Here is a 16584-nt window from a genome sequence, read left to right as displayed (position 1 = left end):
AGACTAATTAAATTAATTTTGGTTAGTAATAAATCTAAGAAAATTTATTCTTTCTATTGCCACTTGAACTTAAAGTAAAGGCATCAAAGCGTTTTCGTTTGTTTTGAATAAACTTTGTGGTTCCTTACCATCATGGACACCTTTCTTCATGCTTATAAAAACTTTGGAAGTCCGAGACTTGAGCCTGGATGACTCATTAATGGTTCAGCCATTAATTTCCATTTTAGGTGAAAATAAAACACTTGGATGTTTTTTTCCTTTTTTTTTTTTTTTTTTTTTTTTTTTTTTTGGGTTTCTGCCAGAGGGTACGGAGTGAAAAATTAGGTACCCTAAATGTTTTTAAATTGATAGATAGATTATAGTAAGAGAACTTTTAAAATGCAGTGTCTAATTATTCAAAGCATTCTAACCCATAATCAACTAGACGGGCACTTATTTTCTGTTTTGTTTTTATTACAGTACTCACAAACTACTTTCTGACAGAAAGCCTGAAGTATGAACTGAGATAATGTACACATTTTTTCATTTCAAACTTGCATCAGCTAAACAAATCCAGGTGGTCAGTCTCCACTTAAATTACAGACCATGGTGGAATCGTCAACGAGAAATCTGGCCGAAGTCGCCCATACGAATAGCATACATGTAGTCTTGAGTTTACAAGTGTGACTGCCGTTTTAAGCAATATAATATTCTTTCTTATAAAACATAAATTTTCAGACAATTATGAACTAGGATGGAAGGGGCAGATACAACGTTTGGTTTACATGCAAACGGAAGGAAAAACGTGCATAAGCGTACGAGACAGATGGGGTGGGGGCAACTGCCCCACACATACATAACACTCCCCTCTAGTTCTGGAGCAAAACCTCAAAATCGAGCAAAATGATAGAGAAATGCGGAGAAATGTGCTAACCTGAGACCTTTTTACCATGTATTTCCATCATTCTACCCGCAAACTTTGTTGTAACCATATAAAAATGCATAGTGGTTCGTTTGCAACTTGTATAGCTGTTTGGCAGAAATGCTAATATAAATAAATGTTGTTACCAGATTTGGGCATATTCCTTCAATTTGGACAAAAACAAGCCCCCCCCCCCCCCCCCCCCCCCCCACAAAAATGGGAGCCCATACGCCTAAGTGTATGGGCGGAGGAGAAGGGAGATATATAATATATATTATATTCTTGATGTATACTCTTCAAAAAAAGTAGGGAAACCTGAAATATTAATGTTAATATCAACTATTAGACCGAACATACGTTTTGACCACAGATATCCTAGTAAAGAACGTTCAGGGCCCGTGCTTATAAAACTTAAAGTCTAGCCTTTAATACAGTCCAGACTTTAACGTAATGCTATTTGAATGGCGTTGCCATGACATTAAAGTCTGGACTTGATTAAAGTCTAGACTTTAAGGTTTATAAGCACGGGGCCTGGTCTGTTTATCAACACACCGAAACACATTCCATAGTTTGTACGTGCATCACGCAGTTGCCTCGTACGCGTACGTGGGGTGTCATTCTCGATTTTGACAATTTCCAGGAAGGTCGATTAATCACTGTGGAACATTATTTCTGTCAATCTTTTTCATTCTGTTTATCATAAAGTTGTTATTGGTTTGTTTTTAGTCATTTTTATTGTTTGAATTTGCTATTTACTGATAAAAACCGTCAAATTTCAAATTTCACTTCTGACCCCAATCGTCCTTCAAGATCGTTGGTGGTCATAAAACCTACTGTAATACTGAACTACCGGTTGTAATGTCTGCCCAATTAATTCACTATTATCATATAACTATTCCCCACAACTAATATACCTTACAATTTCCCCCTACTTTTTAAAAGAGTATATTATAAAACAAAACAAAGAGTTTTAAGACTGCTTTCATATTTTAAGAGATGCGTGAGGTATGTACCTAGCTATTTCTTGATGGTCTTGTGAATGCAAAGAACAGAAATAATCAAATGTTTGCGTGGTTTCATGATCTTATGATCATTGGTCTTATTTTATTACGGGAACGAACGAGCCTCCGATTAGCGTTTCAAGAAATGACCTTGTTCGCAATCTTGGACAGGAAAACATGATGGATTGTTACAAATTGTGGACGCGTAGTAGTGCATCTCCGGTGTTCATCATCACAAGACATTTTACGTCATATATCGGCCAGGTCGAGTTGAACTGTACGCAATGTTCTCACCAGTTATTCAGTACTGCTTCAAAAACACAGCCAAACCTGTATATAGAGAATACTACATGTATGGCCGTTCGATACCATTTATCTCACAACGAGTTGTTTTATAATGTATCTAACGAGCGAAAGCGAGTTTGATACGTATTTAAACAACGAGTTATGAGATAAATGGTATCTAACGGACATGAATGTATTATTCTATTTCTTACATAATCCTAAAAAAACACACACACACCCAAAAAAACAAAAAAACAACAACAAACAACCAGGTTTTAAGCAAATTTTAACATCTTTTTCGACTAAAAAATATTTACAGCCGTTGCACTTGTAATTAACTTACGCGTCTGTCACAGACACATCATTGTCAGGTTAACTATACATCACAGTGTAATATATTTCCGCTGTGTTGTTTTTCATTGGATGCTTGGCACTGTTGACCTGGTCATCACCTAGCCAGTCGTATGTCTTGAAATTGTTAACACACGTACGTGTGTAAACAACCCATGTGTTACCAAAAATAATGCATGATGTTCTCATCAACGGGTGTGTAAGAAACAACTGTACCTGGGCGTGGGCGTTGACAGCAGGAAGCCACAGGGCATCTCCCCACCCACTCACTACTCTGAAGACTGCACCTTCCTAGGCGCGTGTTCCGGGGTCTAGACTGGTGGATGAAGTTTTCAAGGATCGGGTCATACTATCCCGGAAAATAATGCAGCAGGGGGTTTCTACTTTTGGCATTTTCTGACGCCTATGATGGGTGACTGTCTTAAACGTGGGGAGGGGGGGGGGGGGGGGGCACTACCCCCTCCAATTCTGAAGATTATGTATAACACACACACACACACACACGCACACACACCCACACCCACACACCACCATCACCACCACCATCAGCTGAAAGGCAAACTAATATAAGTGGCCGCTCCACATGCTGGCATCTTCGACGCCTACATACAAGAAAAGCTTGTACTTATTTAAAGGGACATTCCTGAGTTTGCTGCATTGTAAGATTTTTCCGACTAATAAAATATTTCTACAATTAAACTTACATATTAAATATATTTGCTTGTTTAGAATATCAGTGTCTGTATAACTAATGTGTTTCTGGTCGTCTTAATATTTGTAAGAAGCCCAAAATGGATTTCGTCTTCAAATAATTTCGTACGTAAGAAAAAAAAATATTTTCGGAAATAAAACAAAATTTAACCCAGTACAGATATTAGAACGATCAGAAACATGTTTAATATACAGCCACTAACATTTTATGCAGAAAAATATATTAGATATTTAATTACAATCGTTAAAAAGTCTATTTTAGTCGATAACATCTTAAACATTACAGCAAACTCAGGAATGTCCCTTTAAATGATTAGCAATAAGCAAGATAACGAGTGATGTTCATTTTAGAAAAAGCGTTATGTTGGTCACATAAAACATTTTCAAACTGTTAAATATTAATAATGCACGTAACCAAATATTTATTCTAAACTTGTTAACTAAAGAAAAACTGGTATATTACTGTAAAACATCAGTAATAAGCAATATATTGGTTGATGATGGTGGCCATTTTGAAAACTGAACGCCGTGCCTCGACTGGGATCCAAACCCAGTACCTACCAGCCTGTAGACCAATGGCCTAACCACAACGCCACCGAGGCCGGTATGGTAACAATAGACACGCGCTTGTGGTTTTTACAAACAGTGGTTTAAATTGTAGGCCTATTGTAGAGTACCATAACTAATACTTATGTTTTATACTTATGAGTATAATTATTAATCGTTCCAAGCAGTTTGTTCGATTCTTATGAACAATTACAGGTCTCGAAATAGGAAATGAAATATGTCCTGCTGTTTTTTGTGTGGGTTTTTTTGTTTAAGTAGCAGGCCATATGAAAGATATGTCCTGTCAAGACAATATATGAAATGCTGAAAATAGGACAATATGGGACGGGGTAAGGGTTTGGGATAGTGTTTAAAACAAATTAGGACCTCTAAGGTGTATTTGAGAACATTATGGAATTAAAATATAACACACTGGCGTAGGAAGCGGGGAGGGGGCATGTGCCCCCTTCACTTTGTAGCAGCTGCAATGTTTTATATGTGTGTGTGTGTGTGCGCGCGCGCGCCCCCCCCCCCCCCCTACACCACCACTTTTTTGTACTTTACTACGCCCGTGTATCTGAATCACACCAAAATAAAAGACGAGAAGATAGTGCGTGCATTTGTTTCTTGAATAATGATCTGCAAATTTGGTGGAATTGGTAGCAGGTGAATTTTATTTTCAAGCGCTAGGTCTAAAAAAATGGACCGCACTTTTTTGTTTTTCCATAGCTGCTATTTCGAGCCCTGTATTAGTAGTCGTGTGTTGTTGCAGTGCTGACATCAAAGAGGATACACACCGAGTTAACTAGGAAAATAAATAAACAACCCGTCTTTAGATCTCTTTGAAAAACATCATTCCCAAACGTCAGAAATATATTTGCCGCCTTAATTATTGTCCGTCTGCTTCATTCACGAAGTCGATCCATCTACAGACCTGCTTCTTGTAAATGAGAAACAAACTAAAGCTGACCTAGGACTGAGAGTTTTGTTTTGACGTCTGCTCTGTGTTTACAAGGGAGTGATGTTATTTTGTCCGTGGCTACACCATTCATGACGCCAACATGTCCAGCAAATGGATGCGACATGACCATGTAGTGGACAGGAAGGACGGGTAAAAGTAGCTGCAGCTACGGTGCATCGATCTCTTCTTGGCATTTCATGGCCATATTTAGTGGGCGTCTGTGTGGGGGTGGAGAAAAGGTGAAGTTCTCTGGAAAAATACAAACAAAAAGAAAGAAAAAAAAACCCAGAAGAGTTTTTTTCAGTTCAGAAGGTGTTCTATCGAAAATTAAGTTTTAAAGTTAACAGCCACGCGGACCGAGTAAGGGCTCAAAAGACACCCCCACCCCCGATATGATTCCAGGTTAGGTAGGCCTACGACAGTAGGTACATGTATGAAGATAGGTAACATTAGTATAATGCTAAACAAATAGCATATAGCAGATATTGTAAGCTATAATTACGCCAGGTAATGAGTAAGAATTGTTTTACAAAACTATACAGTACATTGCACATGGGCGTATGGGGACTCTTTGATTTAGGGGGGCTGGAGGGGTTGATTTGCCCGAACTTTTACCCAGATAAAAACTGCCCGAATTTTTCCCACTGTTTTCCCACTGTTTTGCCCATGACACTGCATAAACATTATTTCGCACTCCATCTGTGAAATGTGGCTATTGGCTGAAAATATAATAAAGAATATATATATATATATATATATATATATATATATATATATATATTCTTTATTCCTCTTAAAGAGAGTTGTAACAACAAAATAACATATATACAGATATACATACAAAGAAATAAAGCACAAAGACAAAACAGTATAAACAAGTAATAACTACAGAAAAAATAAACATAATAAACATATAATATTAAATGTATTTTACAATTGTACGTGCACATAAAGTGTACCGTTTTGCTGTGTACTGTTTCTCAGTTATTAATTAACGTATCAAAATATGTTTTACTTAATAAATATACTACTCAAAAGAATTTAAGGGTCAGACGATATTTTCGACATTATTTTCTGAATGTCAATTATATTAGCTAGACCATAATGTCACGCATGGTATTGTTTCATTTTGACGAAAGTGGGTCTAAGCAACCCATAAATGAATTAAAATCCACTGTCATTGACACTGTCGACTAGTTCTAATGGCGAAAACATGCTTACATTTGCACGTAAATTAGGGCGAAAGCGAAAGATCTGCTAAGTGCCCATAACTTGCTTTTTCACAAAGCGCTTCATTTGCACGCTTTGCATGTGTATTCCATGTTCCCAATGCTGAATTTCCGTATAATTGGAGCTTGCGTTCGTGTACGGTGCACACTCCAAATTCGACAATGGTACGACGTCAACTGACTATCGAAGATCGAGGAAGGGCTATTGCTTGGCTTCAGGATGGCAATACGCAAAGAAATGTTGCTCTGAGACTTGGTGTCAGTCAGAGTGTCGTTGGCCGACTGTGGCAACGGTACCAAGCAACGAATTCTGTTCGAAATCGTCCACGTTCGGGAAGACCCCGAAGCACTACAAATAGAGAGGACCGCTACATCACCAATATGGCTCTACGTCAACGCACAACCACTGCACGCCGATTACGTGACAATCTGCGGACTGCGACTGGAACTCGAGTGTCTGATCAAACCATACGCAATCGTCTGAGAGCCAATAATCTACGCTGCCGTCGCCAGGCTGTTCGACCACCACTCCTACCACGTCACAGAACGGCCAGACGTCACTGGTGCACACTTCATCTGCGGTGGCAACGTGTTCAGTGGGGTCGAGTGATGTTCACTGATGAGTCCAGGTTTAGTCTCCAGTTCAACGACGGTTGGGTTCGTGTCTACAGACGTCCTGGGGAGCGCTTCGCTGACGTTAACGTTAGACAACGTCACCGGTTCGGTGGTGGCAGCGTAATGGTGTGGGGCGGCACCTCTATCCACCACAGGACCCCCCTCTATGTGGTGGATGGCAATCTGAATGGAATCCGCTATCTGAATGAGATTATCCGGTCGTTGGTTCTCCCAGGCCTTCAGCAGATTGGCGGCGGGGCAGTTCTGCAGGATGACAATGCCAGACCCCACCGCGCCAGGGTGGTAACGGACTTTCTCAGACAACAAGGTATCGCCAGGATGGATTGGCCAGCATATTCGCCTGACTTGGCCCCAATAGAGCACGCCTGGGACGAATTAGGCAGGAGAGTTCGGGATAACCATGCCCCTTCGGCCAACCTTCATGATCTGGGTCAACTTCTTATGGCAGAGTAGCAGGCCATTCCCCAAGAGTTCTTCAGACGTCTGATCAACAGCATGAGGCAACGATGTGTCGAGTGTATTCGCGCCAGGGGTGGATTCACACACTATTAAACGAATGTTCTAATGTGTAAAATCCATGTTTGACAACCTTCAACTTTGACAGCATGTCATGTGACTTTCTTGTATACAGTGACGTTTATTTGTGGGTTTTTTGTAAATATGGAACAATAAATAAAAATTTTGGTGTAGTTTACATCATCAATCTAATACACTCTGAAACTTGTTTGGTTATAAATTTTTGACCCTTAAATTCTTTTGAGTAGTATATATATATATGAATTCTATGGCAATCGTAATGTATGATTTCGTGGTATCGTTATCAAGGTCTAAGTGCGGATTGCAAGAAAGTAGTTGGGTAATAAATGCCTCGTCTGAAAAATAATGTAATTCTGTGCTTAGCTCAATTGGACCAATGTCTAAGATTGAACACCAGAAGTCAGCTCTAGTTTTAGATAAATATTGACAACTAGTTATAACATGTATAAAAAAAATCTGAATGATGTAAATTACAAAGAGAGCAAAAACCTTGAGATGATCGTGGGCTCCAAGTAGCGCATATATTTATAAGGTTCCCTCCCAAAAGTCAGACGTCCCATAGCATAGACGTGCCATTTGATAGACAAAACTCTATATTGGGTTATGTAATGTACCCTGTACACCCCTGCCTGCTTTATTAGTGGTACTGCTCCAGTCTGTCCAGCAATCTACCTCCAGCAGTGTGTCTGACATTACCACATTAATAAATGTAAAGATACTGTGCTTTTTGAGGTCGATCGTCTGACAACTGGCCCCAGAATAAACAATACTATGGGGGGTTTTCATTCCAGAATGAACCGGTCAGTTCAACTTCACCATCCAAATGTGTACAGAATTGTAGAATTGATAAAAGGAATAGAAACATCAGAACGTGCTAAATTGAGACAGATAAACTTTCGAGCTGCTCCACCATCAAATAAGAGAGTCGACAAACAGACGGAAAATAGAAGCCAACATTTAGCCAGAAAACACCCATTCAGTTCTTGGATGCCGTTGGACATCTTTTAAAATTAGGATAAAAATGCGTCAAATGGACATGTGTTAAAATGTATAAATAAATCGAATTTTAGTGTGTTCTGTAATTAGTTGTATCAGACTATTCAATTATTTACTACATGTATTATTCAAGGTAAAAGGCAGGTAATTAGTGATGCATTCAACCGTGTCTTGTGTTGTTTTAAGGCGTCTGCGTTTTGGGACGTCTGACTTTTGGGAGGACACCATTTATAACATGACGTGTCTGTTCTTTTAGCAAACAGTTTAAACGAGATATCCCATGATTTATGTATTTATAGGTTTGGGTGGATTTGTTGTTACAGATATTCCGTTTCCTCTGTCTGTTGGCTGGCGCGTGGGCAGGAGTGTTAGCAGTGGAGGGGGGGGGGGGGTCCAGATTATGGTGAGTAAAGTTTATGGGGTCGAGACATGTTTCCCCCGGAAAATGGATTGAAAAAACCCAGAAAGAAAATGTGCTTGAGCAGTGAGGGGTTTCGAACCCCGAAACCCACCCTCTGCACACGCGCCTGTATGGAAATAAAGGCTCAAATTCCAATGGCTTTATTTTGTATGCATAAATACTTTTATTTGACAATATAAAAAAATATAATATAAATAACATTTGACTAGTTAATGACTGATTTTGCAGACAAAAAAGTCGGATACTATTACGATCGTATTCGAAAAGAAATTGTGTAAGACCAGATAGATTGTATTTTCATTTCAAATTATTTAATTAAAGTGTCAAATTACTACATAAAATTATACAATGCAGACATAAACTATATTGTCACCCAACCTAAATAGGCTTATTAGACACATAAATAAAAAAATAATGTTACATGATATAAAACTATAGAGAAAGAAATAATAATAAAATATGTATAGGCTATGTATATCATATTAATGCTACTAGTAAAAAGAAATGTTTTATTTAACGACGCACTCAACACATTTTATTTACGGTTATATGGCGTCAGACATATGGTTAAGGACCACACAGATTTTGAAAGGAAACTCGCTGTCGCCACTTCATGGGCTACTCTTTCCGATTAGCAGCAAGGGATCTTTTATTTGCGCTTCCCACAGGCAGGATAGCACAAACCATGGCCTTTGTTGAACCAGTTATGGATCACTGGTCAGTGCAAGTGGTTTACACCTACCCATTGAGCCTTGCGGAGCACTCACTCAGTTTGGAGTCGGTATCTGGATTAAAAATCCCATGCCTCGACTGGGATCCGAACCCAGTACCTACCAGCCTGTTGACCGATGGCCTAACCACGATGCCACCTAGGCCGGTTAATGCTACTAGTACTACTACTAATAATGTAACTGCTACTACTAATTAAAATGAATAATAATACATTAACATCTACTATGATAAGAATAAGAAAAAAATCTTTATCATGACAAATGGGTCAGAAAGATTAATGCTAAAATAGAACTAAGAATGTAAGGGCGTAACTGCCAATTACGCAATACCAATATAGACTTACCTAAGTACCAATTTCCCTTACGTATATCATGTAGCCTACTGAACTGAATGCATTGTCTTTTAAAACAGTCGCGCTTTAGAACACATTTCAATATTCTAGTTAAGCCGCTAGTCACCTTTTCATAGTGTAGACAAACTGGGTTGTAGGCAAACTGAGTGTAGGCTAAGTGGGTTGTAGGTAAACAGTAGGCTAAGTGGGTTGTAGTCAAACTGAGAGTATGCTAAGTGGGCTGTAGGCAAACTGTGTTCAGTCTAAGTGGGCTGTAGGCAAACTAAGTGTAGGCTAAGTGGGTTGTAGACAAACTAAGTGTAGGCTAAGTGGGCTGTAGGCAAACTATGTGTAGTCTAAGTGGGCTGTAGGCAAACTAAGTGTAGGCTAAGTGGGTTGTAGGCAAACTAAGTGTAGGCTAAGTGGGTTGTAGACAAACTAAGTGTAGGCTAAGTGGGTTGTAGACAAACTAAGTGTAGGCTAAGTGGGTTGTAGACAAACTAAGTGTAGGCTAAGTGGGTTGTAGACAAACTGAGAGTAGTCTAAGTGGGCTGTAGGCAAACTAAGTGTAGGCTAAGTGGGTTGTAGACAAACTAAGTGTAGGCTAAGTGGGTTGTAGACAAACTAAGTGTAGGCTAAGTGGGCTGTAGATAAACTGAATATGGGCTTAGTGGGTTGTAGGCAAACTGAGAGTAGGCTAAGTGGGTTGTAGACAAACTGTGTGTAGGCTAAGTGGGTTGTAGACAAACTAAGTGTAGGCTAAGTGGGTTGTAGATAAACTGAATATGGGCTTAGTGGGTTGTAGGCAAACTGAGAGTAGGCTAAGTGGGTTGTAGACAAACTGTGTGTAGGCTAAGTGGGTTGTAGACAAACTAAGTGTAAGCTAAGTGGGTTGTAGATAAACTGAATATGGGCTTAGTGGGTTGTAGGTAAACTGAGAGTAGGCTAAGTGGGTTGTAGACAAACTGTGTGTAGGCTAAGTGGGTTGTAGACAAACTGTGTGTAGGCTAAGTGGATTGTAGACAAACTGAGAGGAGTCTAAGTGGGCTGTAGGCAAACTGTGTGTAGGCTAAGTGGGTTGTAGACAAACTGTGTGTAGGCTAAGTGGGTTGTAGACAAACTGAGAGTAGTCTAAGTGGGCTGTAGGCAAACTAAGTGTAGGCTAAGTGGGTTGTAGACAAACTAAGTGTAGGCTAAGTGGGTTGTAGACAAACTAAGTGTAGGCTAAGTGGGTTGTAGATAAACTGAATATGGGCTTAGTGGGTTGTAGGCAAACTGAGAGTAGGCTAAGTGGGTTATATGCAACCCGAGTGTAGGCTAAGTGGGTTGTAGGCAAACTGAGAGTAGTCTAAGTGGGCTGTAGGCAAACTGTGTGTAGGCTAAGTGGGTTGTAGGCAAACTGTGTGTAGGCTAAGTGGGTTGTAGACAAACTAAGTGTAGGCTAAGTGGGTTGTAGACAAACTGAATATAGGCTTGGTGGGTTGTAGGCAAACTGGAAGGACACCAGTAAAGACTTATAAAGCAGGGAATCACGGAGAAGTGGGTGGTGTCAATGCATATTTTTATTGTCCGGAACTTAATGTATTCTCTTTTAGAAATGTAACTGAACATACAATATGGTCAATGCATATAGGCGTACACGGGGTTATATGGCTGGGCAAGATATTTGTAGACCCAAGGTACTAAATTAACCGACAGGTTCTGGGTATTACTAGCTAATTAAAGAAAAACTGTTATTTTAGCTTTTTTGTTTTTAAAACAACCAAAAAAAGAACAAAAAACAAACCACCACCATTAGTGAACTATGTAGACATAGGAACCATGGGCACTGTGTCTATGTTGCTTAATAATTAATCAATTATTGATTGTAATTTGGGGTAAGATAATCGGCTGGGGCATTAACGAGTTACTTGACGAATCACCATTATCATTACCTCCCTCCCACCACTCAGATCACTTTCCGACTCTGAGCTATCAAGGATGAAGCCGTGTTCAGAAATCGTCTCGATTATCCGCCACCCACCCACACACACCCACCCCTGGGTGCCGTGTTGAACGAACTTGGCCGTTTGGCCAAGTATCGTATTCAACACGATGGTAACTCGGCAGTTGTCACCCTTATCTACGGGGACAACAGGCCTAGAAGATGCACTAGTAGGCGGCCCAAGGCAGCACGGGGTGGGGGTGGGGGGTGGGGGTGTAAACCCAGTGGCTCAACCGCCAGGGGGCGGTCCCACCTGCTTTCAAGAAGAAATCGAAACCGGCAGGGGCGACTCGGGGGGGGGGGGGGGAACCGGCATCTCAACTGTCGGGGGCGGTGCCTTCTGCTTCGTCGCCACCACCCCCCTGAACTTGAATGCGGCCCACGCCAGGAGCGGCAAAGAGGGACCAAAGCTCCACTGACAGTGGCGGTCCCTTCTACAGCAGAGTTGGCACGTCGCAGTCACAGCTCCACCAGCCAGTTCACCGGTGTCTCCACTGATTGTTGTTGCGGACGCAGTGCGTGAACCCAAGAAACGGAAGTGTCAGAAAAGGACCCACCTAGACATCAGCCCGGCTTTTGAAAGATCGCCTGCGACATATTGTATGCCAAGTACCGCGGCGCTGTTATGGAATATACTCACCCCTCTCAGCGCTGCCCCTACAAGGAAACTAGTTGGAGACCAACACCATCATATCAGGGGCGGTACCAACTACAGCTTTACGCACCGAGTGACACCTACTACTTAACATCGGAGCGGAACGGGGTGTATCGGCAAGGACTCCTGAAACCAGCAATGCACAATGCACTGTTACATCGTATATTCAAGCTGATCCTACCAGAGGATTATCCAACCATACTTCGGGAATGCTACATTGACTTAGTCAAGGCCTTCCCGAACCTCCGAACCGATCGCTTCATCACTACGCCACGGGTTCCGCTGCTAAACTCTCCAAGAACGTTCGCTTCCAGGTAAGGGCTTAGTCGGACGTTATTTGGCCGTTGTTGAAAATTTTACGTTTATATTTTTTTATAAATAGTCCGACGCATTTTATTTTGGCAGCCAGTCTAAATTGCTCAAATCACCTTAAAACCTTTTCGGATCAGTCGCTTTTGGTCTTAGATCTCTGACCTAACTTCTAATTTTTTATTCCAAATTCCGCTCACTTCAAACTTACCCCCCCCCCTCCCCCCTCTCCTGGCCCAGACTTAGTCACTGGCGATATCAGAGGTTAAGCCCGTGACAGGCGTGTTCGAAACCTTCGTGGTATATGAGCACGTAAAACCAGTTTCAAGTCAAGTCTGAGTTTTATTGTTTAAAAATGATAAAAACAATGGCCTCCTCATCTCTCATTATAGATTAACGCACTAACAGTAGATCCTCACTTTAAAACAATAGACGGATCATGTTCCATTTATTATACACTGTTACCAGCTTCCCTGGCTGTGAAGTCCATGAGCACTGAACTTCAAAGAGTCACGGTGTCGCCCAGAGCCATGGACTGACACGCCTAACGAGCGCGCGTATAAAGCAGACGACAGTGCTGAGCCTATAGCACATCGGGCTGTCAGTCGGGATAGAGATGTCACAAGGTCCAGGTTAATTAATGGAATCTTAAGGAGTATGGTGAGTTGACATTTTGTTTTATCGCATGCCACAAAGTCTGACAGTATATTATCAGTTCAAGGTGGGGGTTTTTTAACATAAATAAATGAGATATTTTGGCAGGAATAGAATTTTAAGTATCATTAATTTAATATTTTAAATTCCGGTTATTTTCTAGTTAATTAAAATTTTTTTAAATACTTTTAAAACCCCCCAATATACCCCACCCTTTAAAAAGCCTTGCTCTATAATTATACATTAAGATGTACTAAGATTATTCATGGGTTGAAATTGGCTGAAATTCCTGTCGAATATTCATTCCGGAAAGCTATAAATTTTGCCTACTGGATCAAACATGACTTAAACTAATGTTATAAACGTAAAATTATTGCCGGTCCGACGGGCAAACCAATCTCCCGGCCCCGTGATAATGTCCACCGGCAAAAACCTGTCGGGACGGCAATATTACGAACCCTGATATTGGATAGGCTATTTCCCATTACCAGTTAATGTTCAGCAGCAACAAATAACGGCACATACATATTTCGAGAAAAGAAAAAATCGACATATTACCGTACGTAATTTATTAATATTAATGCATGTAAATGTACGGTGTCTGTATAATTATATATTTTCGACTCTTACATATTTACTTCGTTCCAGTCAGTGCACGACTGGTATATCAAAGGCCGTGGTATGTGCTATTCTGTCGGTGCATATAAAAGATCCCTTGCTTCTAATAGGAACATGTAGCGGGGTTCCTCTCTAAGAATATGTCAAAATTACCAAATGTTTGACATCCATTAGCCGATGATTAATAAATCAATGTGCTTTAGTGGTGTCGTTAAACAAAACAAACTTTTAACTTGAACGTACATATTTTCCGCAGATCGTTCAAATGAAAGAAATAGAATATATTCTCTTTCGGTAAAAGCCACACTTGCCATATGTGAGGGGAAGGGGTGTATTCATGTTTCTGACGATTACGTTTCGCCTTTGAACAATGCTTTTTTTTTTACTGCTTTCTTTGTCTGGGAATATGAAAATTTTTAGGGGGTAAAATCGGAAACTCCATAGCCAACACCCCCAAGACCCCGATCCACGAAGCGATCTCCGCGCTAAGATCACCGTAAGTGCACAAGGTAGCTAAGGTTGCTTTATGGAACGAGGTCCAGATATGTTATACACAAAAAAATCCCACCCCACATCTCCCAGATTTACTGCCCCTGCTTCTCTCCAATGTACATTTAACATTTCAGTCCATTCCTATCCATTTTATCTATGTTCCCTGTGTCATTAAATGAATTATATATTATTTCTCTCCAGTGAAACGGTTCCGGTCATGCCTCTACGAGCAGGATTAATCCTAGTTCTTGGTTTTGTCGAGCTGACTGTGCTTTTGGTCCTTTGGAGAAAATTCTATGATCATCAACGGCAAACAATGTCACCTTTAAACACCGAGACAAAACATGACGAGGGTGGCAATGTCTTAAAGCCACTGAACGTCACCAAACAGCTTATCATCACTGCAGTTGCTACTAATAAAGTTACCATGTGTTTGTTCCAGAGACGGATAAGTGATATATGTAATATTCTTTCATCAGAAGAAAACGAAAATAAACTCGTGTATCAGAATATTTATCGAATTCTCAATACTGTTATGATTAATCCAAATTGTTGGTTGACCTCACTGGTGCAGAACTGCGCACTATTTCGTTTTGCGCATGGTTACGACGACAAACCGGTGACCCAAGAGGAACTGGCTTTTCCTCTGGCGTTTGGAATCAGGATGCATAAGTCGGCAGAGCAGGCGGAGCAACTTCTGCGTTCTATATACCGTCCACACAACGTGTACTGTATACACGTGGATATGAAGGCAAAAAACAGCGTCTTCGAAATTATCAAAAACATCTCACGATGTTTTAAAAATATTTTCGTCATTGAAGACCGGGAATCAATCGTTTACAGTGGTTCTGGGGTTATCAAGGCCGAGATGAAATGCATGCTTGCGTGCCTGAACTCTGGCATCAAATGGAAGTATTACTTGAATCTATCAGGACAAGAATTTCCCCTCAGAACGAATTTAGAAATTGTGATGATTTTAAAGCTATTTCAAGGTGCAAATGATATCGAAGCTTACGACTATCCAAAGCATCAAGAGGAAAGGTTTAAGAAAAGATACATTTCCAGTGGGTATCGTTTAGTTAAAACACACATAGATAAACCGCCGTTTGGATACAATATTCAAATGAGCAAAGGTAGTGCTTACGGAATGTTTTCTAGACGATTTGCAGAATTCCTTTTGACAGACGACGTTGCGAATAAATTAACAAAATGGCTGGACGACACTTGTTCTCCGGAAGAAAACATATGGTCAACTCTAAACTCGTTACCATGGGCCCCTGGTGGTTATTACGTAGAAACGAGACATTCGTCAAACACGCATGCGTCCAGATCTCTAATCTGGAGGTGGGACAAGGTGAAATGTTATGGGAGGTTTATCAGGAGTGTGTGCGTCTTCAGTTTCAAGGATCTGCCGTGGTTGAAGTCGCAGCCACACGTCATCGCGAACAAGTTTGACATCAACGACGTCGACCGCGTGGTCGTTGACTGTCTGGAGTCGATGCTTCTGAAGCGAATTCATCATCCCCTACTGCAGACAGTAGATAGGAACTACTTTATGAATCTACCGCAACTGAGGTTTTACAGGAAATTAAATGAAACCATGAAATCTACTCGATTTTTGAACCAAGTCAAACAAAAGTGGATGAAGGAACATCCTTGGAAAATATTTTAGTTTTTGAATGAAATGTGTCAGAACAGATAGCGAGATGCACAAAATAACATTACCGCCATGATTGCTGGTTCACTTAGCTTTAAGCAAAGACTAAATAAGATCAAGTACTTACAACTGATGTAAGATCTATATACGTATGATTGGAAATAAATTGAGAAAGAAATGAAAAGCAGGTAGGGCTTATGTTGAGTCCTATCGTTATTAATAATTTAATATAATAGTAAAGGGCATATACAGACCTCGACATGACAAAAATATTTGAGGATAGTTATTAATTGCTCAAATACGAGAGGCGGGTCGGGGGTGGGGGTGGGCGGGCCCCCTCTCCTAAATTTTCCTGATAAACCTCTCACTTGGGGGCGGGCCCCCTCTCCTAAATTTTGCGACAGTTATAATTTTATTATATATTAATTTTCATCCCCTCCAAACCTCCCCCAAAGTTCCCTTGGCATTCCGCCTCATGTTATTGCCCCCTTTCTTTAAATGGATTTTCTGGATCCGTCACTGAATACATCAACCATTTGATTCGTGCTTACATCCTGGATTCCACTGAAGGTTCAAG

At 40.5% G+C, this 16584-nt stretch overlaps 1 protein-coding gene across 1 annotated transcript; it reads left to right on the top strand.

The window, feature by feature from the left end:
* Positions 1-13191: 13191 nt before the first annotated feature.
* LOC121391132 (beta-1,3-galactosyl-O-glycosyl-glycoprotein beta-1,6-N-acetylglucosaminyltransferase-like) lies at positions 13192-16103 on the top strand. The gene is made up of 2 exons (XM_041522863.1): positions 13192-13246; positions 14552-16103. Exon 2 carries the CDS (start codon positions 14568-14570, stop codon positions 16020-16022), a length of 1455 nt encoding a protein of 484 aa, XP_041378797.1. The 5' UTR covers positions 13192-13246; positions 14552-14567; the 3' UTR covers positions 16023-16103.
* The last annotated feature ends 481 nt before the right edge of the window (positions 16104-16584 follow it).

The sequence above is a fragment of the Gigantopelta aegis genome, chromosome 3, assembly GCF_016097555.1.
Source record: "Gigantopelta aegis isolate Gae_Host chromosome 3, Gae_host_genome, whole genome shotgun sequence".
NCBI lineage: Eukaryota > Metazoa > Mollusca > Gastropoda > Neomphalida > Peltospiridae > Gigantopelta > Gigantopelta aegis.
Note: the sequence above shows the minus strand (reverse complement) of the source record. Positions and strands in the feature narration are given on the sequence as shown.